This window comes from Danio rerio, chromosome 8, assembly GCF_049306965.1.
Source record: "Danio rerio strain Tuebingen ecotype United States chromosome 8, GRCz12tu, whole genome shotgun sequence".
Lineage (NCBI taxonomy): Eukaryota > Metazoa > Chordata > Actinopteri > Cypriniformes > Danionidae > Danio > Danio rerio.
Window position 1 is genome coordinate 32671207 of NC_133183.1, and position 26953 is coordinate 32698159.

General features: G+C 34.5%; 2 protein-coding genes across 5 annotated transcripts in view; both read left to right on the forward strand.

Annotated features, from left to right (window-relative positions):
* si:dkey-91m11.5 overlaps positions 1 to 6479 on the forward strand; it is a 95368-nt gene extending 88889 nt beyond the window's left edge. The window contains exons 21-25 of one of the 3 annotated variants that reach the window (XM_073909592.1): positions 1329 to 1463; positions 1557 to 1662; positions 2537 to 2699; positions 4032 to 4125; positions 6189 to 6479. In XM_073909592.1, the coding sequence (XP_073765693.1) occupies positions 1329 to 1463; positions 1557 to 1662; positions 2537 to 2699; positions 4032 to 4121 (494 nt within the window). In that variant the 3' untranslated portion in view covers positions 4122 to 4125; positions 6189 to 6479. Of the gene's footprint in view, positions 1 to 1328; positions 1464 to 1556; positions 1663 to 2536; positions 2700 to 4031 lie in introns of all 3 variants that reach the window. The other 2 variants (XM_005167174.6, NM_001123253.1) reach the window with 2 other exon arrangements.
* Positions 6480 to 11113: 4634 nt separating this feature from the next.
* Positions 11114 to 26953, forward strand: part of specc1la (sperm antigen with calponin homology and coiled-coil domains 1-like a) — a 62538-nt gene continuing 46698 nt past the window's right edge. For both annotated transcript variants that reach the window (XR_012383756.1, XM_005167177.5), the window contains exon 1: positions 11114 to 11284. The gene's annotated coding sequence lies outside the window, so the exon portion shown is untranslated. The remainder of the gene's footprint in view (positions 11285 to 26953) is intronic.

The window sequence follows — 26953 nt, forward strand, 5'->3', positions numbered from 1 at the left end:
ATTTTGACATTGTATATTATTTATATATGGTTGATTATAATCAAATTACATTTAAATAACCTTAATAATAAAAAAGTTTTTTTCATTATTAGTACATATGACTTTCTTATTTCAGACAAATTCCTTTGGAGTAGTTTTAATTTAAGCTGGTTCTTCAATTTATATTGATGTTTGGTTGTGGCCATTTTTTTTTAACTTAGCCCATGTGCCACTGACTTCTGGAGGCTGCCAAATGCATGTTCTAGACAACTTCTTGGTTGACCTCTGACTCGACGTATGACTCATTCATATCGGAAGCTTGTGTGAGAGTTGATGGATGAGGATAACTGTACTTTATACAATAAGGGTTAGGGTAAAAGCAAGAAGTTAGTGGTTTGAGTTGATAATTTAAAAATATTTTAAATATTAGAAATACTTTGTTCCAAAAAACACATAAATTCTCTTCAAAAGACATACATTAACCCCCTGAATGCATATGGGTTATATTTATGAATGATTTATACGCTTTCGGAAGCTTTATAAAAGGGCCACTACCCCAACACCATTATTCAGCATGAAGGAGCCATGATAATATTTAAAATTATTCTGACTGTGTGAGTAAATTATGGGATAATTTTCATTTTTGAGTGAACTATTCCTTTAAATAGGATTTGTTGGTTAATTAAGGAAATGACCACTAGGTGCAGATTACCACCAATAATTGTGTGATGAATCTGAAAGTGTCTACGAGCTGCGTCTGTAAACGCATACTTCCACACTATAAAGTACACTAAAAACAGGATGCGAGTAGAGTAGTATGTCCTAATTCATAGAATTCAAAGAACAGGGTTGTTTCTATTATTTATTAAATTTCCCATTTATTGTATTTTATTAACGTCTACACCCACCCCAACCCTAAACCCAGCCGTCACAGTAACGTAAAAACAGTAGCTGTACCGAGTATTATTTATGATATCTATTAAATTACCCAATAAATTGTATTTTTTAGCGCCTGCTCCCACCACAACCCTAAACCCAACCATCCGAGTAGTACATTTTAATTCAAATGCAGTACCTACTGAGTAGTAGGCGATTTTGGACACAGCCTCTATTTTTAATCAGCGTTCTTTTTCAAATATCTCACCGAATAATGTTTATGCTGTATTTCAGAATAGATATAATGCATGAAATATGCTTAAAAACTGCTCTTTTGCTCCTAATAGCACAACTTCAAATAAGACTATAATAGCAGCGGCCACAAATTCTAAGAAATTCAAGGTTGTTCTCTACCTTTGGTCATCACTGAATATTCTGTAATGCTAAAAATAAGTGTTCTTATGATTTCACAGACAACAAAGATGTTTCAGTTATTATGAGTGAGATGGACGTGAATGCCATTGCTGGAACACTGAAGCTTTATTTCAGAGAGCTTCCCGAGCCCCTCTTCACTGATGAACTCTACATTAACTTCACTGAAGGCATCGGTCAGTGGACTCTTTTTCAAGATCTGATGAAAAACTGTTTATTTAAACCCATTTGTGTTGATCATTTATTCTTGCGTTTTTCATTTCCTTCAGCTTTGTCAGACAGCGTGGCAAAGGAAAGCTGCATGCTCAACTTGTTGCTCTCCCTTCCTGAACCCAACCTGCTGACCTTCCTGTTTCTGCTGGACCATCTGAAGAGGTACAGTGTAGTTCTATGAGTTCATGTCAATAACAAGTGAAAATATGCAGATTGGACCTAAACATGACGTAAAACAATACATCAAAAGAAAAAAGAAAATCTTTAGGCAAAGAGCTGTCAAAAGAATAAAATAATCTCAACCAACCACATAATACAATAAAGCAAATATTCAAACATGAATAGTATACAAAGCAAATACTCAGACCTGAATACAATAATTATCAAATGTAACCTTAACAATAATAATAATAATCATACCATCCAATTAACCTATTTAATCCAAACATAATAATAATAATAAAAGAAAGAAATGGCTCCAAAAGGTGGAAGTCAGCATCGAATGGAAGTCGAAAATTTATTTCTTCCCTATTGTGTCATGTTTCATGATAAAACAGCTTCACAAACAGGAAATTAAGTGGGATGTCTCTTTATTTTTGCCATTCAGAAATGATTGGATCATTGTTAGTTGCTATTGGTGGATGTCATATAATTGACAAATCAACCCTGTCTCTGTGCCAGTAAACATGTAATCAGAGATGTTGGTAAAAGAGAGAGGGGAAGTATTTTTTTAAAGATTGAGGACACTTAAAAATAATAATAATAATGGTATTCAGAAATAATTCCGTTTATTATAAATAATGCAATGTTCATTAAAAAATTAAATGTTTCAAATTTGAAATGTTTCATGGTGAAAACATCAAATATAAACTATAATATATGAAACCATGTGAATGATTTATTTCAAGTTTACTTAAATGTTTTTCACACAATGTCACATTTTGTGATCAATTTTTAAGCCAATGTTATTTACTTTTTTTATATTTTATTTTTCTTGCCTACATGTTGATTCAAATGCTCTTTCTTTTGTCCTCAGGGTGGCTGAGAACGAGATTGTCAACAAGATGTCCTTCCACAATCTGGCTACAGTGTTCGGCCCGACCCTTCTCCGCCCCTCTGAGAAGGACAGTAAAATACCAAGCAATCCCACGCAGCCCATCTCTATGAGTGACAGCTGGTCTCTTGAGGTTATGTCTCAGGTAACACACTTACACTGTGTAACTCCAGAGTACTCGAATTTGAGATTTATTCTGTGCTCCAGATGTTTTCTGTTTTTATGCTATTGATTTGTTAAATGAAATCTTGACTGGAACTACTTTTGATGAAGAAATGTTTAACAAAGTGAATAGTGTTTGTCTTTTAGAAGTTTGAATCACTATATTTTCAGTGTTGGTCATGTAAATTACACTACAAAAATTGGGTTTTGAGTAATTTTTCCATTATTTTTACAGATTTATTTCTATATATGTTACTATATTGTTTCAGAATACTAATAATGTAAACAAAGTCACTGTTAAACAGTAGAGTTACATTTTCAAATGCTGATGGAGCAAAGATCAAGGTTCCATAATGCAATCTGAGAACATACTGTAAATAAACAGAAAACACCCCCTGCATCATGAGCTACGGACAACTGTTAATTAACAAATAGTTTTACAGCGGACTGTTTATATTGCTGTTTCCTCCAGTGGAAATTCTGACTTCAGGCAGCACTAGATTAAAAGTTCTTACCGGAAACTCAGAACTTCTGGATTCTGAGAGCAAATAGAGCAGAACTTTATACTTTTACAGACCTGTTGTTGCACAAAGCAAGTTTTAGGGCTCAATAAGATGGGTTGGATTGGCTCTACACTACAAGGCAAACCTGCAAGTTTTATTCTGGCTCAGAGATCAGATACCCAACTGGACCAATCATCTGTGAAAATATGACATTTACAGTATATGCTGAAATAAAGCTATATACTCAATGCCAGAATATGTTTTGCTCCAAATTAAAGCCTTAGTAAAATCATATTGAGTCCAAATTAATGTAAAGCTTATTTTGTTATTATATTATATATTTAAAAAAATTAAATTATCAATTAACATTAGTTATAGAGTTGACTTTTTTCAAAATTTGCTTTAATACTTTTAAGCTGTTTTTAGCTGCTTAAGATCAGTTTATTGATTTGCATAAACATATTTCCTTATATTTCAATATAATGATATTTCTTCACCAGAAAAGTGAACTGCTGACTCTCTCATGTTTCGTGGTTTTGTCTGTTTGCTGCACTTGTCACACTTTCTGGGCTAAAACTTGAGAAAGTTTATATCAAGCATTCCTATCAAACTATCTAACCTGATCTTAACCAGGCTGAGTATTTTTGGTTTTGTCAACCCAAAGCTTACTTTGCAACCCTGAGTTTGTTCAACTTATTTTGTGCAACAAGCCTTCAGAAGTCTGAAAGCTCTTTAAAAAAAAAAAAAAACGTCTTATGTACTGGTTGAATCTGCTAGTCTGAGGTGTTTCATCGCCATCTCTGTCTCTGTAGGTCCAGGTATTACTGTACTTCCTTCAGCTGGAGGCCATCCCAACTCCGGATAGTAAACGTCAGAGTATGCTGTTCTCCACAGAAGTATAAAGAGGTGCGTTACGACATCAAATGCACTGGGACTGAAGCGATTCAGCATGAGACCAATAGAGGGCACCAACAACCTACTGATATATTCCAAACAGAGCCGATTCCCCAACCGCATCAGTAGCTTACTGGAGAAATTTACAAGTGAAGAATGACAAGCCAATCTGATATCTTCTCACTGTTACAAGCACTTAGAGTTGCATTCTACATGGAGGTGGTGTTGTTTATTTTTGTTTTCATCTGGTGTAACATGAACGGTCTCACGTAGGCCAGTGAATGATGAATGTTATTCTTGCGTTCCTCTCAACTCTGTGGGTTTTTTACAGAATTACACATTCCAGTTTTCCATGGCTGTTTTTATTTGATCTGACATTTTGCTCACCTATGATTTATGTCTTCCCGTAGCGAGAGTTACGGAACATCTGAATACGTAAATATTGAGGAGGAACCGGGAGGAACACTTTTATGTGGCCCTTTACTGATGGATAAACCACAACAGGGAAAATTGAAAACGTCAGATTCTGTAACTAACTTAAGACTACATATTAGTAGTCTCGATGCAACGAAAATAAATCAAGCAGAGTACTGCTACCATTCTGAAGAATATACATTTATTTGGATCTAAATATGGAAACAATTTTCTGTTTTATGGAACTTGAAAGAAATAGTTTATCAAAAAATAAAAAATGTTACCAATTTATTTAAGAGAATGTTTTTCTTCGGTAAAATATACTGAGATAGTCTAAATCTCAGAAAAGGGATAGTTGAATGAAAATGTACTCACTATTTACTCTTCATCAAGTGGTTTTATAAGAGGTGAATTTCTTTATTCTGTAAACACAAAATAAGACAACTGAAGAAAGCAGGAAACCTGTCCGGAAACCATTGACTTTAATAGGAAAAACAAACACTGTGGACATTAATGTTTACAGGTTTCAAGCTTTCTTCAAAAACCTATGTTTAAAAAAAACTGTTAACTGAAACTGTCATCTTTGGTGATTGATAAAAATGCAAGTCAATTTCTACGGGCACTTTGAGAGTAAAAAAGAAACAAATAATACAGGCAAAATAAATTACTTGACTCATGATGCAAAAGGTTTTCGGTGCAAGAAAATGAACATTATTTATAATGTATTGCCAGAAGTAGCCACTGACCTTTGTTGTAGGAATCAAAAAAATTAAATAAAATTCTACTGAATGTTCTACTTACATGTTTGTGAGTAAATTAACAGCAAATTTTCATTTTTGAGTGATTTATTTCTTGAGATTTCTGAGCCCTTATTCAGCAATATCGCATACTTTGTTTTTAACTGGAAACGTCACATAGCTTAAATAAACCAGTTTTAAGGCACCATAGGTTATGTGTACAAGCTTAACCTCAACTGACAGGTTTAATATATTAAAATTGATATAAAATTTCTCCATTAGAATAATAGTACTACCATGTAGGCACTCAATACACGTCAAAATATTGAGTAATTAATCAGATTCTGTAAATCTTTCGTATTTAATGCCATTTATTTTTGCTGTTCTCAAAACTTGCAAGCACTTTGCGATCCTGAACAGTGCCAATGCTTTTGCCCTGTTTATTGTGTATGTAAATTGTTGCTAATATGCAAATGTATCTATTATGTTGTTCATAACTAATGAAAAGGTTGTGTGTTAGGGCGTAATGTAACATGCAGGCATGTTGATCTGTTTAAGACTTATTTTTTCTCATAGAGATTTCCATTGTTGTGTGATACATTGCTCACGTACAGTATTTCCTTTAGACTAAGGAAAAAACCCAGACATTCCTGTAATTGTGTTGACGATCATTGCCTTTTTTTTTTTTTCCTCTGTTGTTTTTCTATTGTATTTTCTGGAATCTGCGCTTGCTTAATCAAGCTCCTACTGGAGTTACACATGTAACTATTCCTCAGTTTTCTCTCTTTCATTGGCTGTACTGATGAAGATATTCCTGGCTGCCGTTTCACAGATGAGCAAATGTTCTGTATATGGAGAAGTGTTGCACAGTGTGGATTAAGGAGATGGATCGTAATAAACTCCCTCATCCTCTTGTTTCCACAGAGCCGTTGACTGTTCTGTGTGTTTATCTGACCGATGGCCAAGTGCATTAAACCTTCCTCGATAAGAGATAGCATTACTCCCCTGAAGACTTTAGGACAGTGTGGTTTGCATTCAGCATTCCTTCTTCTCCCGGAGCACTGACGCTGAAACAATAGTCTTGGGTTTATTATTTTAATGGACAATACTGAAAGTGCACAATGCTGTGCTTGTATGGAAGGCCTGATGTGTGTTCATAATGTGATTCTGTATAAAGTAGATGAATAATAAACTTGAGATTGGTTCAAATGAAAATGACTGTGTTTTTCTGAGATAAATATAGACTGGCATTAAAAATGGGCAGATTTGAGCTAATCAAATATTATGAAAATAAATATTCTTATTTAAATGTTATATTTTGCAATATTATTATTGTGGAGATTTTTTTAATGATTTTTTAACGTATTTTTAAAGATTTTTATGATTTAATTAAAAATGGTACAAAATAAATATTCTATCATACTTTTTCCAGATTTGTTTGTTCGTTTGTTTGTTTGTGTAATGCTAGAAAAATTATATTATATTTGATACAACGTTCTGTGTGGTTCTTGAATCTGATTGGTTGATAGCCGTGCAATATTCTGCCACCAAGCTTCCGCCCACATACAGTGAAAAGCAGAGAGACACTCTACAGTTTGACAAATATTGTTGCTGTTGGGCAACATAATGTACTTTTGAGGCTTTTTTTTTTGTTGAGAATGTAGTTGTTTAGATTGCAAATATGCAGCTTATTTATAAGGATAGTGTCTATTTGTAAATATTTATATTTTTTGACGGAGCGTGTCGGCGGCCTTTAGGCTGTCTTTGAACAAAGATGGTTGACGATGTTCATCCACAAGATGGCGACAGAGACCGCATCACAAGCCCTTAAAAGACTAAAAAAGCATAACTTCAAACTACATCTGAGCAAATTATTATTAAACAGGTAAATGACTTTCTAAGTCGATCTCTCTTTTTTGTTTGTTGATGTACTGGGAAATCTTTAGACTGATGGCATTTCATGCCGTTCAGCCTTATAATATTAAAATGTGAGCAAAATCACCTGTTTTGTCATCACTGTAGACATTACACTAGAAAATCATTCAAATACTCAAAAGTGACGTTTGTGAATGAGCAACAGTTTCTGCTGTTCGGACGTCAGCTGCAGATGTGAATGAATGGCAGAAGAAATTAGTTCCTCCTACAAAAGGGTTTTGAGACTCTCCGTGTTTAATTTTCTTTTTTCTACACACGATTATGCAGTCTAACTGTCATATAAATGTGATATCACACTCGTAGCAATGTGGCTGTATATTGTCACTGGTGAGATACAAACGGACGCCTCCCACCAGTGCCAATATGCAACCACATCGCACTGCTACTTGTGTGATATATTATATTATATTATATTATATTATATTATATTATATTATATTATATTATTTTATATTGTATTATATTATATTATATTATATTATATTATATTATATTATATTATATTATATTATATTGTATTATATTATATTATATTATATTATATTATATTATATTATAATATATTATATTGTATTATATTATATTATATTATATTATATTATATTATATTATATTATATTATATTATATTATATTATATTATATTATAATATATTATATTGTATTATATTATATTATATTGTATTATATTATATTGTATTATATTATATTATATTATATTATATTATATTATATTATATTATATTATATTATATTATATTGTATTATATTATATTATATTATATTATATTATAATATATTGTATTGTATTATATTATATTATATTATATTATATTATATTGTATTATATTATATTATATTATATTATATTATATTATAATATATTATATTGTATTATATTATATTATATTATATTATATTATATTATATTGTATTGTATTGTATTATATTATATTATATTATATTATATTATATTATATTATATTATATTATATTATATTATATTATATTATATTATATTTAAAAGTAAAAAAAAAAGATTTCTGGCATGATTTTACCCCTAATAAAATATATTTTAGAATGTATGTTATATTTCAATGCTAGAAAATTACTTTATTATATTTAGAAATAATCCCAAATTGGGATACAAATGTTTAATAGAAATGCAAATTACAAAGTGAAAGAAAATTGTGAAATATTACAATTATAATTATAAAAGCAGTCAGGCTTCTTAAGATGAATTAATTAAACAGCATTTCAGTTATTTTAGATCAAAATATTTTTTAAGCACAACAGTTTCTGCTGTCTCTTTTATTCAGCTTAATTCCTACGAATAAAAGTATTAATTTTTTTTTTTAATGAAATCCAACTGGTTACAGACGTTCAGCAGCATACATATCCATTCTTTTATAGAGTGTTTGTTTTTTTTAAAGAAAATTCAATATTTTAAAAGTTTTATGTTTCCTGTACTGCATTCTCTACATTGTAAAGTACAAATTATATGCCTTTCAATGACATACTTTAAACGCGGTAATGTTTTAATAGACTATAACATAGTTTTAGTGTGCTTGGATAAAACACTCAAATCCATAAACTAAAGTGAACTGCTGCGTATGGTTTGTTTCAATAATGTCAAAGTGTATTATGGCTAATGCTGCTGTGTTTTCAGTTCTGGAAATATTGCTTACCTGAAATGACTCATAAAATATAAATGAATGGCAAATTAAAACTATCTATAGAAGAACAAGTCCAACAAAAGAAGATAAAAGATGGAAAAAAGACGATTGACCAACAGTTTATCCTTCATATCTGTGTGCATAACTCGTACTATTAGGTTAGCAGATATAAGGATGGCAAGTTATGGTAAGACACTGCAGATGAATAAGGTAAAAAAAAAAAAAAAAAGGTTTCGAAAGCTTATTGATTAATCATAAGGTCACCTATGATGAAAAAAATCATCTTTTGTAAGCTGTTTGGACAGAACTGTTTGTAGGTGTAGAGTGTCCACAGTCATTTTGGGGTGATATAAAAACAATAGGTCTCTTTTTTTTATTTCCTGATGTTAAACAGAACCCAAATGCTTTCCATTTTGAGGCCCACGTGACATTGGAGTGCAGTTTTCCCCAACCACCAAATTGATTGACAGCCATGTATTAACGTATGTCCATAGTAATGCGCAGGGATTGGCATAAATACATCAACATGTATTTTTAAATAAAATACCAAATACCTTAATTCTATGTGCATCAAAATAAACTACAAAATACAGCAGCCACAAATGTATCAAAATAAAATACTGTATTTTTGTATTTAAAAATACTACAAAATACTTTTACAAAGGAGCGTGACGTTTCTTCACAAACCTACTATCAATAGGCCTATTGGATCAAATTCTTCAACATTAAACTGTCTTAGTGAAGTAAATAATGCTTGACAACAAGTCAGCTTCTCTACTCCTGTAGCAGGTAAATGTAAAATTAAATATTGTCATATATATCATAATCAGGATATGCGATGACTTATATTGTGAATATAGGATTTTAGATATTTGTATGAGGCATGTGTATATATAAAAGAATCATTTAGTGTTTTAAATGTTTGTGTAACAAGCCCAGAACATCTGGAAAAAATCTGCCTTGTCACTTTTACAGATCACACACCTCATCAATATCAGGATGTATTTGTGAGAGTCTACAGTTTATGTAGTAGGCACGAAGTCCATGTTTATCCTGACCAGCAATAATGATGCAGATGTTTTCAGATGAGTTTGCAAATCAAACAGAATAAAGTTCTCTATCGCAACACCTGAATTGTGTTTTTATTTGTCTCAGAGTCCACTGTAATACAGTGTCATAGGAGTACCATTGCATTGAATGCATCTGGTTAAAGCGATCCAACATATAGTTGTTACAAATATACCTTAATTTCTCTCCAGAGTGTAGGCTATATGGCAATAGGCTGTCTAAAGAATAGCTGGTGAAAAAAGCCCTTTACCCGCATTAAATCATAACTCTGAAAAATGCATGTGTGAGATAGAAATTATTGCACATGAAATCTTATTAACTGTAATTTGTTGTATAGTTCCATATACCCTCATAAGTATGAACATACAATGTTGTGGTTTTTATTGTAACTAGAAACATTTCTGTGATCTATTTACACAATTCATGTTCATGTTTTATTGAATTTTAATAAAAGGAATCCTGCAACATACTGCACCATTTAAAAATTAATTAATGCTGGTTTTGACTAAGTAATGTATATCCACATCTTGTAATGTTTTGAATAACATAAGCACAATTACATACTAATAACATAATCACAATTACATGCATCATGACAATGATCCTAATAAAATATTAATTATCATGAGTAAAGCAATTTGACAGTCTGTAATCTATTTCTGTTTATCATATGCATAATGCCTTTTTAGCTAACATTATATAATACAACATAATAATAATAATGACAGGCTATATTATTATAATAAAAGACGTCTTATGAATAATAAATAAGGTATGTTTATTTTTTATGTCTCAGTACAGGAGAGAAAAAATAGCGAATTTAGAGAAAACAGCCTTTCTATTCACTCGTAATACATGTGCGTGCTGTTGTAATGTAAATCAACAGACACAAATGAATAAATACACAGCAAAAATAACAATAAAAGTGCAATTTTAGGTTTTCTTTATACCAGACTGAAATATTTTTTTAAACACCATTAAAGCTTTCACAAGTAGATTTAAATGTCATAAATACGCTTTGTTTTCATTTTTAAAACAAACGTCAGTTGTTTTCAGCTGGAATTAATATTTCATACCGCACAGCTGTAATACTGAAACATGTGGTAGGCGGTCGCAGTGTGTGCGTGCGTGTGTGTGTGTGTGTGTGTAACTGTAGTCTGTCAGTCGGGCTGTGTTTGCAGTGGCCAACCATCAGTGTAGCATGAAACGGCTTGCTGTCTCTCAGAAACTATGCCACACCAACTAAAACTCCGGAATACCTTTTGCTGTCTACCCTTGAAGGCTACAAAGAAGATCATCTACCCAGACGGGTGCTTATACAGACGGAAAAGAGGGAGTGAAGGTAATAAAGGAGACATTTCTATCACCATCCTGTTCAAACAGCACATCCTGTTAGCATTAGCGGTTAGCCTGTAAATTCACAACCATGCTGAGACAAACACAGCACGGCGGTGATGAAAGTGGATGTCGCAGAGTGCACAAAACTGTGACATTTTTGTGTTTACGTAGAAGTGTTTCGTGTTGTGAGACATGTCACGTTTGCTAGAATGGTAGTTTAATCGCGCACTGGAAAGCCCTGATGGGTTAATCAATATTTCCTATCTGGTAGATAATTTTGAGAAATACGTTACATATTCTTGCTACAGGTTCTAGTTCTGTTAGTAATTTCATTCAGGATTTCATTTGTTTTCAAACACTCATTCAGTGTATCCGTTACAGTACTGGATAAACGGGTAACGTTAGTGTAGGCATCCTGTCTGTCAGTGACAACAATGCTGTTATAGGCAGATATTTATTCTTTCATGCAAGTGAATGGCTTTCAGCTCTTTGACAGTCGAAGTAAACATAGGCAAATGTAATTAAAAGGTTTAAATATACTGTCTTTACTTACCTGTCCCTTTTCCAAACCTGCCTGACTTCTGTCAAACAAAAAAGAAGATATTTTTAAGAATGTTAAAAACTTCACTGACTTCCACAGGATTTGTGTTTCGAACTATGGAGATCAATTGTTAAAGCTTTTCAGATTTATTTCATAATATATTATTTAGTGTTAAACAGAAGGAAGAAACTCTATAAAGGTTTGGAACCACTTAGGAGTGAGTAAATTTTCTTTTTGGGTGAATGATCCCTTTGCCTGTGCCATCTGATCATGCATTATGGTCTTGTGAAGTAAAATGATCAAAAAGATGCAATAAGATCTTGTGAAGCAAAACATTCTGTAGAAGAAACCGAACATTATTTTTCATTTTAACTTTTGATACACTGCCTCAGCAAACAGTTCTGTATGCATTTACAGCTCTCTGGAGTGCAAGCTTCATTTTATAATGTGACGTATACTAGAAGCAAACTATGAGCTGACCCTGTTTGTTTATTGATTATTATGATTTATTTCAATCACTCAACTTGGGTAAGTTCGGGGTAAAAACAGATGAATAAATGTGTTATTATGCTTTCAGATATAGCAGCACAACAGAAGCATTGGTTACTCAGAATAAACACAATATCTGTTAAATTGCTGAATGTTTCGCCTCCCGCATCATTCAAATCACGTGTATGAAAGCATTTTGGCTTCCCTGTAAAATATAATGATGACGGTAAACGTTGTGGTGGGACCTACATAAATGCTTTCTTAGGGTATTAATTAAAGTATTTTTTATTTTTGTCACTGTTTTTTTAGCCTGCGTTAATGCATTCAGTGTAAAGCTGCACAATTAAATATTAAAAGATTGAGATCTCAATGCAAACCCTTGCAACATACATAATAAATGATAATGATTTGCATATGCTTATAAAGCGGTGCATTCAAATCAGTATATTTGATTGAGATTCAGTTTTTACACTTTTTCAGTTAGTTACAAACAATTAAGTAACGCAAAAGTACTGGGAGAACAGTTTATAGTTCACTGATGTTTATGGTAACGTTTATGGAAACGTCATCAAGATGGCGTCGAGCATGGCTGCCGTGTTGCGTGCTCCCAGCAAACTTTTTGTTTTGTGTGTTTTACTTGTATTTTTGCCATTTTTCGTGCTGGATGTACACACTGTCATTACCTACGACAGACACACACTTCGGGAATATGGCTCCCTCGTTGCAGATCGAAGACCAAACTTTGAGTTCTTTGACGACGCTCTGTTTACAAACTAGGGGTGTCACGATTTTGATTTTTAATCGAAATCGATCGAAATTTATGCTCAATTTCGATTATCGCATCAAAAATAAAATCGTCGATGCTGCCATGCCCTTATGTCACGTCAGCTTGGCTTGCCAAGCGGGAAAAAAACAGGCTTTTTGAAGTGCTTGTTAAACTGCAGAAGCAGGACACCCGTCGACAGAACTTAAACCCTCTTCTCTTTCAATGAAGTTGCCGGTGTTTAAGCATTTTGGATTTCCAGTGAGTTATGTTGACCGTTCGTGTTGTTGACAAAAAAAACACAGTTTTGCCAGCTCTGCTATGTACGTATTACTTACGGTTCGTCCGATAGACAACACTGGCATCGCGATCCTCCGCCCGCCCCCGTTGCAAATCCGCTTGCGAAAAGTACACACTCAGGCCCTGTTTACACTGTCTTTGTTTTTAAATGGCATTTTAGAACGACAACGATTTGACATCCACAGTAGCGTGTAGCATTTCTGAGCAGCCCTTCTTCCTCACTACAGCTGAAAATGCACATCACGTGACCACACACACACAGACGCACACACAGCCATGCGCTCCAGACAGGAGGTCCAGGCAGTCAGAGGACTGCTTCAATCTTTCACTCACTTGTACTTAGTCATTTTAGCGAACACCTCAGATACTGTTGGCTGGTTCCTTTTGGTTGTGCGTCTTTTTTACCGATGCCATTATAACGACACAGACCACTGCCTATTCACGAGTCCCGCAGAAAAAGTGATTGACAGGTGGTAATTATGTGTGTATCTTGCCTTTATTCATTTACTGTATGATTTGTTTATGGGTAAAACAAAGACCATGCAGGTCAGGTAGTTTAAACGGTAGGCTACAAATAATTAATTGGTCATTAATTAATTATTCATAATCGAAAATCGAATCAAATCGTACATTTAGAATCGAAAATGTACTCGAATCGAGGATTTGGAGGATCGTGACACCCTTATTACAAACACAGCAACAGACCCTTTGTCTGGGTCACACAACCGAAGCGACGACGGAAACGCAGCCAGAAAAGAGGAAATAGAGCCGACGTCCTCGTCAGACTAAGACACCTTGGATTTTGACCTCCGCACCCAACCATTCTGCTGGCTAACCTTCAGTCACTGGACAGCAAACTTTGCGAGCTACGGGCGTGCATTCCAATGGGAAACAAGAAACTGCTGCATTGCACTGCTACAGAAACCCTGGCTATCTGTGGAGGTACCAGACACAGCTGACACAAAGTAAGAGGTGTGTGTTTCTTTATTAACAACTCATGGTGTGATGAGAAGAACATACACCCAGTTAAATCATTTTGATCTCCTGATCTAGAATATCTTATGCTTTGGTGTCAGCCATACTGGTTACCAAGGGAGTTCACAGCTCTTATAATTATGGCTGTCTACAAAGCTGGATGGACCAATCGGATTCCATACTTCAGGACTGTTTTGACCACTTGGACAGGGATATGTTCCAGGCAGCTTCTGATGACGACATAGAAGTGTACTCGGACACCGTTACATGCATCATTAGGAAATGTATAGAAGGCGTGTTCCTAACAAAAAATATGCCGTGTCTACCCCAACCAAAAACTATGGATCAATAGCGAAGTTCGAACAGCCCTATCAGTGCGAGCTTCCGCCTATTAATCCAGAAATGCTGAGGAACAAAAACAAGCAAACTACAATCTCACGATAAACCCTCAAAGCAGCAAAACGTCAATACAGAGACAAGGTAGAGGGTCAATTTAACACCAAAAACGCAAGGAGCATGTTGTGGGGACTTAAACCCCGTTTACACTAGTGCGTTTTAGTTTTAAAACGGCGTTTTAGATAAAAAACGATCCATGTCCACACCAGAGTTTCACCTAGCGTCTCTGAACATATCTCCGTCCACACTACGCCACCAAAAACGTATCTCACGTTGGGCATGCGCGTTTTAGTATAAACAGAAACCATGCGTCTAGCTCGGCATTTGGTTATTGTTAGTCAACAAATGCCGGTTGAACATTAAACGCGATGGCAAAGAAAGCAAGAGAGGTATTTTTGTGGACAGACGACGAGGTTGAGTTGTTACTAAACGTAACAAATGAATAACTGCACAATGACGCCTACAACAGACAATAATGCAAACAACGCTCCCATTTCTGTGCGCATGTTGTTGTTTACAGTACTGTCTTCTGGTAGCGTTAAAGCGATGTGTTGTAGTCATGTGATAGGGACTTGATGAATAAGGGAAGGATACGCAATGACACAAAAGCCCCAATCAGCTAGCGAATCTTAGCAGTCCCGCCTACGTTTTCAGATGTTTCCATTTTCCCCCATCCACACTGAGACAGAGCAGCAGTGTTTCAGAATGAAAACGGCCTCTCCAGCGTTTTCAAAACGCTCCGTTTTCGGCGCTCGAGAACTCCGGCATAGTGTGGACGGATGGCGTAACCGTAGCAAAACTTTAAAAAAAAAAAAAAAAAGTTTAAAAACTTATGCGTTTTAAAACGAAAACGCATTAGTGTAAACGGGGCCTTAATTACATCACGGACTTTAAAAGTAACAAATCTGCCACTGTAAACATTGCTGTGTCTCTCCCGGATGAGCTCAACACGTTCTACTCCCGATTTGAAGCCCAGGACAGCACACACACACTGCGCGCTCCTGCGACCGAAACCGCCAGCATACTCTCAGTTTCTGTAGGGGATGTAACGAGATCTTTTCGTCGCGTGAACATCTGGAAAGCTACGGGCCCAGATGGCATCCCTGGACGTGTACTTAAAGCATGCTTTTCAGCTAAAATCATGTACTTGAATGACTGGCGTCCGATTGCTCTGACACCCATCTTCAGCAAGTGCTTTGAGAAGCTGATTTAAAAGCATGTCTGCTCTGTACTGCCAGCTCACACTGACCCTCTGCAATTTGCATGCAGGAATAATAGCTCCACTGATGATGCAATTGCTTTCACTTTGCACACTGCTCTGTCTCACCTGGAAAACAAAAACACATAGGCGAGAATGCTGTTTGTGGGCTACAGCTCAGCATTCAACACCATAGTGCCTGCCAAGCTGGTGGTGAAGCTCCAGGCCCTGGGACTTCACAGCTCATTGTGCAACTGGATCCTGGACTTCCTGTCAGGCAGACGCCAGGAGGTCAGAATGAATAACATTACATTATCGACACTGATCCTCAACACTGGTGCTCCACAGGGCTGTGTTCTCAGCCCACTCCTATACTCCCTGTACACACATAAATGTACAGCCAAACACAGCTCCAACGTCATAGTTAAATTTGCTTATGGCACAACAGTGGTGGGCCTAATCACCGATAATGATGAGACAGCCTACAGAGAGGAGGTACACACTCTGACGCAATGGTGTCTGGAAAACCACCTCTCACTCGACATCAGCAAAACCAAGGAGCTGGTGGTGGATTTCAGGAGAGAAAACACCCCCCATTACAATCAACGGGACACCAGTGGAGAGAGTCATCACTTTCAAGTTTCTTGCAGTACATATCGCTGAGGATTTGACATGGACTGCTCACACAGACGCAGTGCTTTGGAAGGCACAACAACGCCTCTTCTTTCTCAGGCGTCTCAGGAGGTTTGGAATGCGCCCCCACATCCTCCACTCGTTCTACACCTGAACTGTGGAGAGCATCCTGACTGGCTGTATCACCGCCTGGTATGGAAATAGCACCAGCAGCAATTGCAAAGGCCTACATAGGATTGTACGAACTGCTGGAACCATAGTAGGAGGTGAGCTTCCCTTCCTCCAGGACATCTACACCAGGCGGTGCATGAGGAAGGCCTAGAGAATTATTAGCGACTCCAGCCACCCAAGCTATAGACTTTTCTCTCTGCTACCCTCAGGCAGACGGTTCCACAGCATCCGATCACGTACTAGCCAACTGAAGAAAAACTTCTTCCCTCAGGCTATCAGGCTAATGAACACTTAACACACCCCACACAGACTCTTCCATACCCCTCACTGCACACCATCAATATTTATCATGCACTGCACTTTAACCAATCCATACTTGAAACAATACTGCCTACAACTATGTGTACACCTATTCATTGTACATATCGCTGTCAATTTTTCATTGTCCTGTTTTTTTGGGAGTATGCTGTTGTATTTTGTACTGACTGTATTTTGCGCTGTCGTTGTACTCGCACTGTCTGTATTTTGAACTGTCTGGAGCCAGCACCTAAGCTTTTCACTCATCATAGCACACGTGCTGCTGATGATGTGACAATAAAAGTGATTCGATTTGATTTAAAATCACTGTTTAATGGAACTTGACGCTGGTGAATATAGTAGCAATTATATTGTGTAACCAGCAGGGGGCGACAAACAACCATCAAAGTTATGTCACTAAATAGGTTTTTAAAAATGATTCACCCATATTGAAACATGAAGTTTTGTGTGCGAATTGTTAAATCATTAGTTGAAAGTAAATATGATATGTTGTACAATATTTTAGATTAATATATTCACCTTAATCAGCAACAGAAGCAAAGATAATTGTTCGTATTGATATTTTACTTTTTTTCAGCTAGTTCTTTCTTGATTTTTTTTAATTAGTGGTTCTAAGTTCTGTTTGTTAAAACCAATAGTTTTTGCAGTAATATTTTTGTATAAATGGAAAGCAATCATGCTGTACACAACAGTCTCTGGACTTGCTGCATCACAGACACCAGTATTTTAACAGTTTATAAAAAAAATTATCACTTTCTGGCCATCTGATATTAGCTATGGATATATATATATATATATATATATATATATATATATATATATATATATATATATTTACTTATTTATATATATATATATATATATATATATATATATATATATATATATATATATATATATATATATATATATATATTTTTTTTTTTATATATATATATATAATTTATATATATATATATGTATTTATTTTTATATATATATATATATATATATATATATATATATATATATATATTATATATATATTATTGCGATTGTGATTTTCAAAAGTATTAAATCGCTTTTTCAATGTTTTTTTTTTTACGTTTTAACATTATTACTATTTGATGAACCTCACATGTCCAACATTTAAAAATAAAACAAATAAATAATGTGTAACAATACAATAAATTATAGAGCATGATAACAAAAAGATAGTCTTTTCATTTTGTCAAAACGATCTGTAAAATATTGTCATATTGCAAGACCCTACAAGTGAATTAAAATTAAAAATGAATTATATATTTACCCTTTTCTAACCACGGACATATAACAACACAAATGGCACATTCTGATTGTTAAAAAATTGTCTGAAGTAGCTAAAACCATGTTAACATTAATTGAAGTCGTTGGAAAACTCAACAGACTGGCCAAGTCTACTTTTTTTAATAAAATGTGAATAAATAAATAAAAAAAAATAAGTCATGAGCTTGTAGATATGTTAAGGTAAGAAAACCTCACATTAGTTTGTATGCAAAGTGGCGTATTTTCCTTCCCTTTCTTCTCTTTCCGTTTGTGGAAAAAATGTCTTCTTCTCAAACTATTTATCAGTTGCATCCAGGGAACAGGACTTATGCAACAAGAATTACACTCTCTTTGGCCGCTCTTGATCCTTGGCTTTAGCAGGACAGTCATCCCAAGTGAAGAAGTTGGAGGCCATCCTCTTTAAGATCTAATAAACCACCAAAAAGGCCTCCAAATAAAACACATTCCTAGAGCTGAAGCAGTGGGAGGGTTTTAGTTGCAGTGTGTGTATGGGCTCACATATAGAAAAACCCAGTGCCTGCTGAGATGTTTCATAGTGCGCGTGTGGGAAAATCATGCCCCAATCATGTTATTTGTACTTCATACATTCTCACTGGACATCATGACCCTTGGTGTGTTTGTCAGGTTCAAGGGTGCTTTTAAATATTTTAAAGATTTTTATTAGATTATTTTAAATGCTTTTAAAGATTATTTTAAATGCTTTTAAAGATTTTTAAGTATTTGTGAACATGATTTTGAAATGATTGGTGTTTGGAAAGAGGTGGTGTTGAATGCTAACACAAGTAAAGGAAGGGCTCACTAATTTTATTGCATTTGAAGATTGCCAACAGATGTTTTATTGGTGGTTTTGATGGAGCAAGATGTTGTTCAGATATTTCACAGCGTTTGAAGTTCTTGTGCAACTGGAAGAGCGTTTCACACAAAAGATGAAGTGGAATATAGGGATTTTAAGAGCTGAACTGTTCTTTTTTTCCCCCCTAATGCACCATTTAGACATGGTTGGGTCAGAAAGAAATTAATACATTTATATGCCAAAGATGCATTTAATTTGTTAAAATGAGCGTTTATGAATTTGTGATATTCTAAAAGATTTTAATTTAGAATGTTCAAAAGAACCTGATTGTTTTTCTATTAAAAAAGTATCGGTTGCTATAACATATAAAGCAGCACAAAGGTCAACATCAAGGATCAACATCAATATTATACGACATTTCTTAAAGGTTCAGGACACCCTGGAGCACTTTTTTAAAAAAAAATCTTAACAGATTTGTGTGTGATGAGCATCAGTTAAGACAACACTAGCACTTGTCAACTGTAATTGTGGAAAAAACTGGATAATTTTGAGCTTTCGTCAGCTAAATTCATCTTCCGGGTCTAAAATAAATTTTGGGGCGAGATCGAAATCGGTGACAGTATCGTGAATCTGTGAGTGGAGTGATGACGCGTCGGTTTCTCATTATTAGTCATAGCGGCGTTATCTTATCTTATCAGAAGACCCTGCTTCTTAAATATTCATGAGAGCATGTGCTTTCCGAAAGCAAGACAGACCTGCCAAGCTGTGACCCGACCCGATTACTGGGTGAGACCACATCTGCACGCCATGGGTCCTATGTGTTTGCTTCAATTATTCACTAGGTTTGTTGCTTGTTTTTTCCTACGATTCTGTCAGGCCTGGTACAGCAAACCTGTTGGTGTGCAGCAAGCATTTTTGTTGGGAGAGCTGTTCGAGAATTGGAGAATTTGTCTATTATCAGTTCAGTTTTTTACCATTCAGACATATCACATACTGTATGCTGCTGTGTTTGCCTATGTTTAAAATCCTCCAGATTACGGGTAGCACTAATAGTTGAAATAGACAGGGCAAGAGACCTGCTGCACCTCTATCCACTGTGTCTGCATATAGACCCAGGATTTAGGAGAAGAAGTCCTCCGCATTTATAGTGTTTATATGCAGTTTAAGTCAGAATTATTAGCCCCCCTGACTTATTAGCGCCCCTGTTTATTTTTTTTCCCCAATTTCTGTTTAATGAAGGGAAGATTGTTTCAGCACATTTCTAAGCATAATAGTTTTAGAAACCTATTTCTAATAACTGATTTATTTTATCTTTGCCATGATGACTGTAAATAATATTTTAGTTGATATTTTTCAAGACATTTCTGTACAGTTTAAAGTGACATTTAAAGGCTTAACTAGGTTAATAAAGTGAACTAGGCAGGTTAGGGTAATTAGGCAAGTTATTGTATAACAATGGTTTGTTCTGTAGACTATCAAAAAAAATTAGCTTAAAGGGGCTAATAGTTTTGTCCCAAAATTGTTTTTTAAAAAATTAAAAACTGCTTTTATAATAGCCGAAATAAAACAAATAAGACTTTCTCCAGAAGAAAAAATATTATCAGACATACTGTGAAAATTTCCTTGCTCTGTTAAACAAAATTTGGGAAATATTAAAAAAAGAAAAAAAAAATCAAAAGGGGCTAATAATTATGACTTAAACTGTAAACATGATTAAATTTATAATTATAAAACTATGGTTATAATGGTAAAACTGTGGTTATGTTTATATGAAATTACAAATAACAAATGTTGCAGGGCATTAAATTACTTGCTGTTTATTTCTTTGCATTTTAATTTTTGTAAACTATAAAATAATGAGTCTTCTCACAGTTTGTGTCTCACTTTGTTAGCCGACTGACAGTTGTTCGCTGACTTCGCTCCCCTATTTTTCCCCTGCTTTGCCAGCTACGCCCACTCTTCCCTCAGCCACGCCCATTATGAAGCACTATTTTTATTCTGAGTTAGACTTCAACCGGAAGAGGGGGGTTTCATGTCTCTTTAAGCAGTGAATCAGCACGTTAGAAGCATTTCTGATGTATCTGATGGATGGACATTGTAGAAAACTGCTGAAGTGATGCTGAAAATTTAGCTTTGCAATCACAGGAATAAATTGCTTTTTAAATTCTATAAAAATATATAATTTAAAACTGTTGTTGTTTATAATAAAGCTTCAGTGGATTTTGCTCAAATAACAATACATTTTTAGTGAACAATAACTGACTTATTTTTTAATAAAAAGTTAAACAACAACAAAAAAATCTTGCTGGCCCCCCAAAGTATACTTTTCACAAGTATAGTTTTCACATTAATTTTAATTTACAAGTAATATATATTGTTTAAATTGTCTGAGCAGTTGTGGAACTCCAGTGAACCTTTTGACATTCATATTTGCTTTTTGATATTCATGACAAGCAAGATTTTGGTGCAATGTGTTTTCATGGTGGGGCTTTGTTGACAAATTGAAAGTGCTTGTGGCTAGTACATTGAAGTTTTAGAATCACGCATTAATGCTGTACATTTTTAATATTTATAGTACATGATCATATTGTTTATTATTCTACATTCTGACCACATTAAGTACCACAGCTTATTCACCCTCTCTTTTTCCACTATGCTACCCAAATACAAACTGCCCGACCACACCGGGCAGGACTCCAAGACCCCCATCACGCTCTGATGAAGAGGACTAAACAAATAGGGCCATCCCAGTGCTCCCGTCGCTAACTCCGCTGAGAAAAGAGAAAGAACAAAGAGCCCAAACAAAGATAGACACAGAGGTCAATTCCTAGCACATTGACACCTTTTATTAGCCGTTTTGGCTGTTACTGAAGGGCCGAAACTAGATCTCCATGATTCTGTATAAACTGAGAGTCACTTTTTAGAGACCATGACTCTCCCACGATTCTGAATTGAATTTTTATTTCATTCAGACACTGATTTACTGGGGTCTGTCTAGTGTTGTCAAAAATTATTGAGTTCAGTGGTAATTGTTACTAAAACGTCCATTTCCTGCTAACCTTTGAGTAGGGCTGCACAATGAATCATATTATTATAATGATATATGTGGCCTACGAACAATAATTGAATATCACCACGATTTTACAGTATAAAGACCAAGCCATTTTTTTAATGGACAGAGTTTACGGAGTGTACCGCATTACAAACATGAGGTGACTGCGTCTAAATTTCAAGTGTTTTTTCGAGGAATGCAATGGTGATCAAGTAGCCTTCTGTTTAGTCCAAACATCCCAAGGTAACACAAAAAACCTCATTAACCACCTTAAAAACCATCACAAAGTGGCTGTCATCAATGGGTTATTGAACTTAGGAAAATTCTGCTTTGCATTTTTCTATGCATTACTGACATCACTACACTGTTTTATTAGTTTACCAATATTTGCAGAGATTCAGCAGTTTTTTTTTTTTTTTTTGATTGCCATTGCCAGTCATGTAGACAAAAGACACTGTATCATATTGTTTTAATGTAAAAAAAAAAAAGCCATTATGGCTCTGTTCATGCAGGTATTGAGGTTCGTTTTCATCAATCTGACGCAATTTTTATTATTTACAAGATAAGAAAATGTTTTTAAAAGTTTCCGATCAATTAAACTCAATTTATGAAAATTATTTATTATTTTATGTATTAAATAATGAAATGGATAACTTATTTTCTTTTATTTCTGATTAGACTTTATTCTGTTTTACAGTTTTAATATGTATATATGTTTTTTTTTTAAATAACCTTCATTTAACAAATATTTTAGCACATGGAAAGTAATTAAATTACCTGTCTTTGGATTAAAAACTTTATGCAAAGGATCAGGAATTGATCGCACGTGCAAAAAACATAAAAAAATCCTCCAACACATGCATCTCTCTCATGCCACGTTTTCGAGGATAAATTCATGTCTGAATGCTGCTTTGAATAGAATAAAATGACTAAAAACACATGACTAAAGACTATACACATAAGATAAAACATACACAAAGGTGTTTGTTATGGAAAAACACCAATTGACGGCCGCTGCTTTCAGTTTTAAAAGAATCAAGCAGATTTAAAAAAAATTCAATTTGTAGAAGAGAAATGACAAGAATTTTGCAAAAGCCAAAGATTAAACATATCGGGACTTTTAAAAGAACATTCTACTTTATATATTCTTTCAACTGCAAAACAACAGCTAAGATTATGAATGACGGAGTGTAAAGCCATCTTTTCTTCGTGCTTCAGCAGCCCGGCCCGCTGTTTATGAATGAGGAGGCGGAGAGAATGCGCTGTTTAGTTTCATCTCAAGGTATTGAAATAAAACTAACACCGAGCTGCTCATCACGCTAAAAAAGTTAAACTAAAATGCACAACTCTTGTTGGTTGCATCTGCGAGATGCACAATGAACTTAATAAGCTATTCTTTTCATTCGATATTCGTATGTGAACCAACCCAAATGCTTTGTCATGTTATTTGCGACACTCCTCTTTATAACTTATTAGTTTATTACAATAATTACATGTACCGAATTTTCAGCCTTTAAAAATTTTTAGGTTGAAAATATGTTATGCCATTTAATGGACCCTCTAATTTTTGTGGTTTCAGTCATTGTTGGGGTACTCTTTTAAATCTGAAAACATTAACAACTCATATCGAAATATATATCTTTATCGCTTAATATGAAAAATAATTATCAAAATTACATTTTTACCATATCGCCCAGCCCTAATTGTACCTTATGTAGGCTACGGTTTTTGATTGGCAAGCTTTCGTTTGAGATGAGATGAATGAATGGCTTTAGAGAACTAATTCAATCATGTTTTATATTATAAAAAATTCAGGCCTCATTCTTATACTGAAAGTTCATGTCACATGTGTCTTTTTTTTTAACAAGCAAGGGTCCACAGTGTTATGATGACCTCACTGTAGTAATAAATCACGTGCAAGCGTTTCACATGCAGCACACACCTCATAATGTGACCTCATCCTGCACGTTCCTGACAGCAAACTTTTCGTAAGGTCAAGAGGTAAAGAGAGCATTGGAAAAAATCTCCAGCTCCACATATGCTTCCCTTTATTTTATTCAGGCCTTGAAGCCTTGGCCTACTAGGTAATAGATGTATTTTGCTATCAGTATGTGATGCACTCTGCAGGGGAGTGTGAAAGTGTGCATCTGTTTCTCTGTATGTAAGCTAACGTCTCTCCCATGACTCATATTTGAGGGTTTGTGTTAGTGTTGAGTCTCCGTCAGCAGGTCTTTATGCTCACTCTATAGCGGAGGTCAGCTTGAGGTTAAATCCAGGAGCCACACTGTACTTACTCATAATACTAATACTGGTTTCATTTTTCGCTTGACATTTTTAGTCAGACATTTAGCTGACGCTGTTATCTTGGGATGAGATTAGAGTTTGTAGTTTTTACTTATATTGCACAGTGTTATGGCATTACTTTTTTTGCAAAAGAGATTTATTTTAGCCACTGTGGTCTAGGGTTGTCACGATACTAGAATTCGGTACCAGTCGATACTGAAATTTTAAAAACGTGTGTTTCCTGCAAACATTTGAGTGTTGTTTAGCACGTTCTTAAACAGCACTGATTTGCTGTGTGTTCATATGCTCAACAGAAATGGCTGCAATTGGTGAAGGTCATTTATTCACCAAACTCACCGCTGTTTACTAAGTGTAACTACAGATACAGGAACATTGAAGCCCTTTAAAGCCACGATTCATCATCAGTGGATCGCTCGTATGTCAGCTTATAGAAAAAACAGCTAATCGACGTGACTTTAAAAAGCTCCAGTGTCCCTGTATCTGTGTAAACAGCGGAGTTCAGTGAACTGAAAAAATTTTAGCTTTTAAAATTTAGTACAGATTGGTAAAGAATTCCAGTATCGCCACAACACTACCGTGGTCATGAAATAACGAATCTTAGGTGTATTTCCCAAAAGCCATTTCGGTTGCATCTTTTGTTATCAATTTTGGTTTTGCGAGTCTGTGTTTTCTGAATCTATAGTTCTAAAATGAACATTTGCAAACAGCATCACAAACTTGTGTAGTTAGCAATGTAACTACAGCTCTCGACCTGCAAAGTTTCTACAAAATATATTATCTACTCCATACACAAATTGAATTAAATTCTAAACAAGGAAGCTAACATGCAGTATAATCTGTATCTTTAAAATAAGTCGGGAGAGTTTTTATTTTTATTTGTTTATTTATTTATTTTTGGCCAGAGAATGCAAATATTATGAACGGCACCTATTTTGCAGCAATTTGGATTAACTGTTATTTAGACCAAAACTAATTCTAGTAACGTATTAGTGCAAACAAATGCATTTTCTGGGTTATTTTTATATACTTTTTCTCTATATTTTGTTTTTCCTTTCACACTGAGACATCATTTTTAGCCAACAAAAACATTTAAAAAACAAAACATATTTTTATGTGGAGTTTATTTGCATTGGCGTCCTCTAGCAATGAAACAAATGTTTTGTTTATTTGTAAAAAAGAAAATAATAATAATTTATAGATATATTTTTTCTTTGAAGATAAAGTACTTTTTTGTCTCTCTGTGGATACATACGAATTAAATTATATTACTATTACTATTGGATATTACTATTGCAATAAATACCAACAAACATTCTGATATAGCTTCAAGTCCAAATCTTAAAAAAAAATATTAGTCTTTAAAGCACCACATCACATTTTAGCTGGTCTGTAAAAAGTGCATTAGTTTTATTATATTTGCTGGGAAAAGGAGTAATGTTAAAAGGAGTAAGTTCCAAGTCAGTGCCTGAAGATTGGGAGGGATTCTGCTATTCTGAAGTGTATATTGGGTGTGAGAATAGTGCTTAGTCTTGTTGTCATGTTGAGGGTGTAACGGGTCATGTGTCATGGCTGGTCAGTATCATAATTCTACACTTAAATGTTGGAGATGATTTGTTTGTATTTTAGTTTAAATGCATGTGGAATGGAATGTCTTTTTATTCATTCAATCATTTATTCATTTTCTTTTCGGCTTAGTCCCTTTATTAATCAAGGATCACCACAGCGGAATGAACCGCCAACTTGTCCCGCATATGTTTTATGCAGTGGATGCCCTTCTAGCTGAAACCCAACCCTGGGAAACACCCATACACTCTTGCATTCACACACATTCACTTAAGCATATTCAATTTACTTGTACCACATGTCTATTCATAATGTTTTTTGTTTTTGTTTTTTTGAGTGTAATTTTTTTTTTTTTTTTTTTATAAATCTGGTAGATTGGCTTGTTTATTTCATTCATTAATAAATAATTAAAACCACTAGTAGGTGAGGGATAGTGCCTCTCTTTATGAGTGATTCATTCAGAATATTCATTAACAGCTGAACTGAACTGATACTTTTAGAAATGAAGCAGGTGCCTTTCTTAAAGAATGGATCACTGAATCACTGACTCATCACTTTTTCATAACAGATTAATTCAAGAAAGAAACAACATGTTGTGTTACCTCAGGTGCACAAATGATCTGTGTTGACCATGCTGGGAACTATTTTTATTGGCAAAACATTAAAAAGAGATAATGGGTAAATGTACCTCACGCAATACTAACTTTTTGCTTGTTAAACCTCTGTGTAAAACAAATGCCACATTTAAGAGGACACTAACACTGAAATTTGGAAAAACTACATACTTATATGATATTGTTTAATTATCATTATTTTTTATTTTTTTAAAAGAATTTTTAAGGGGGTTTCACTTTATTGGATAGGAAAGTAGA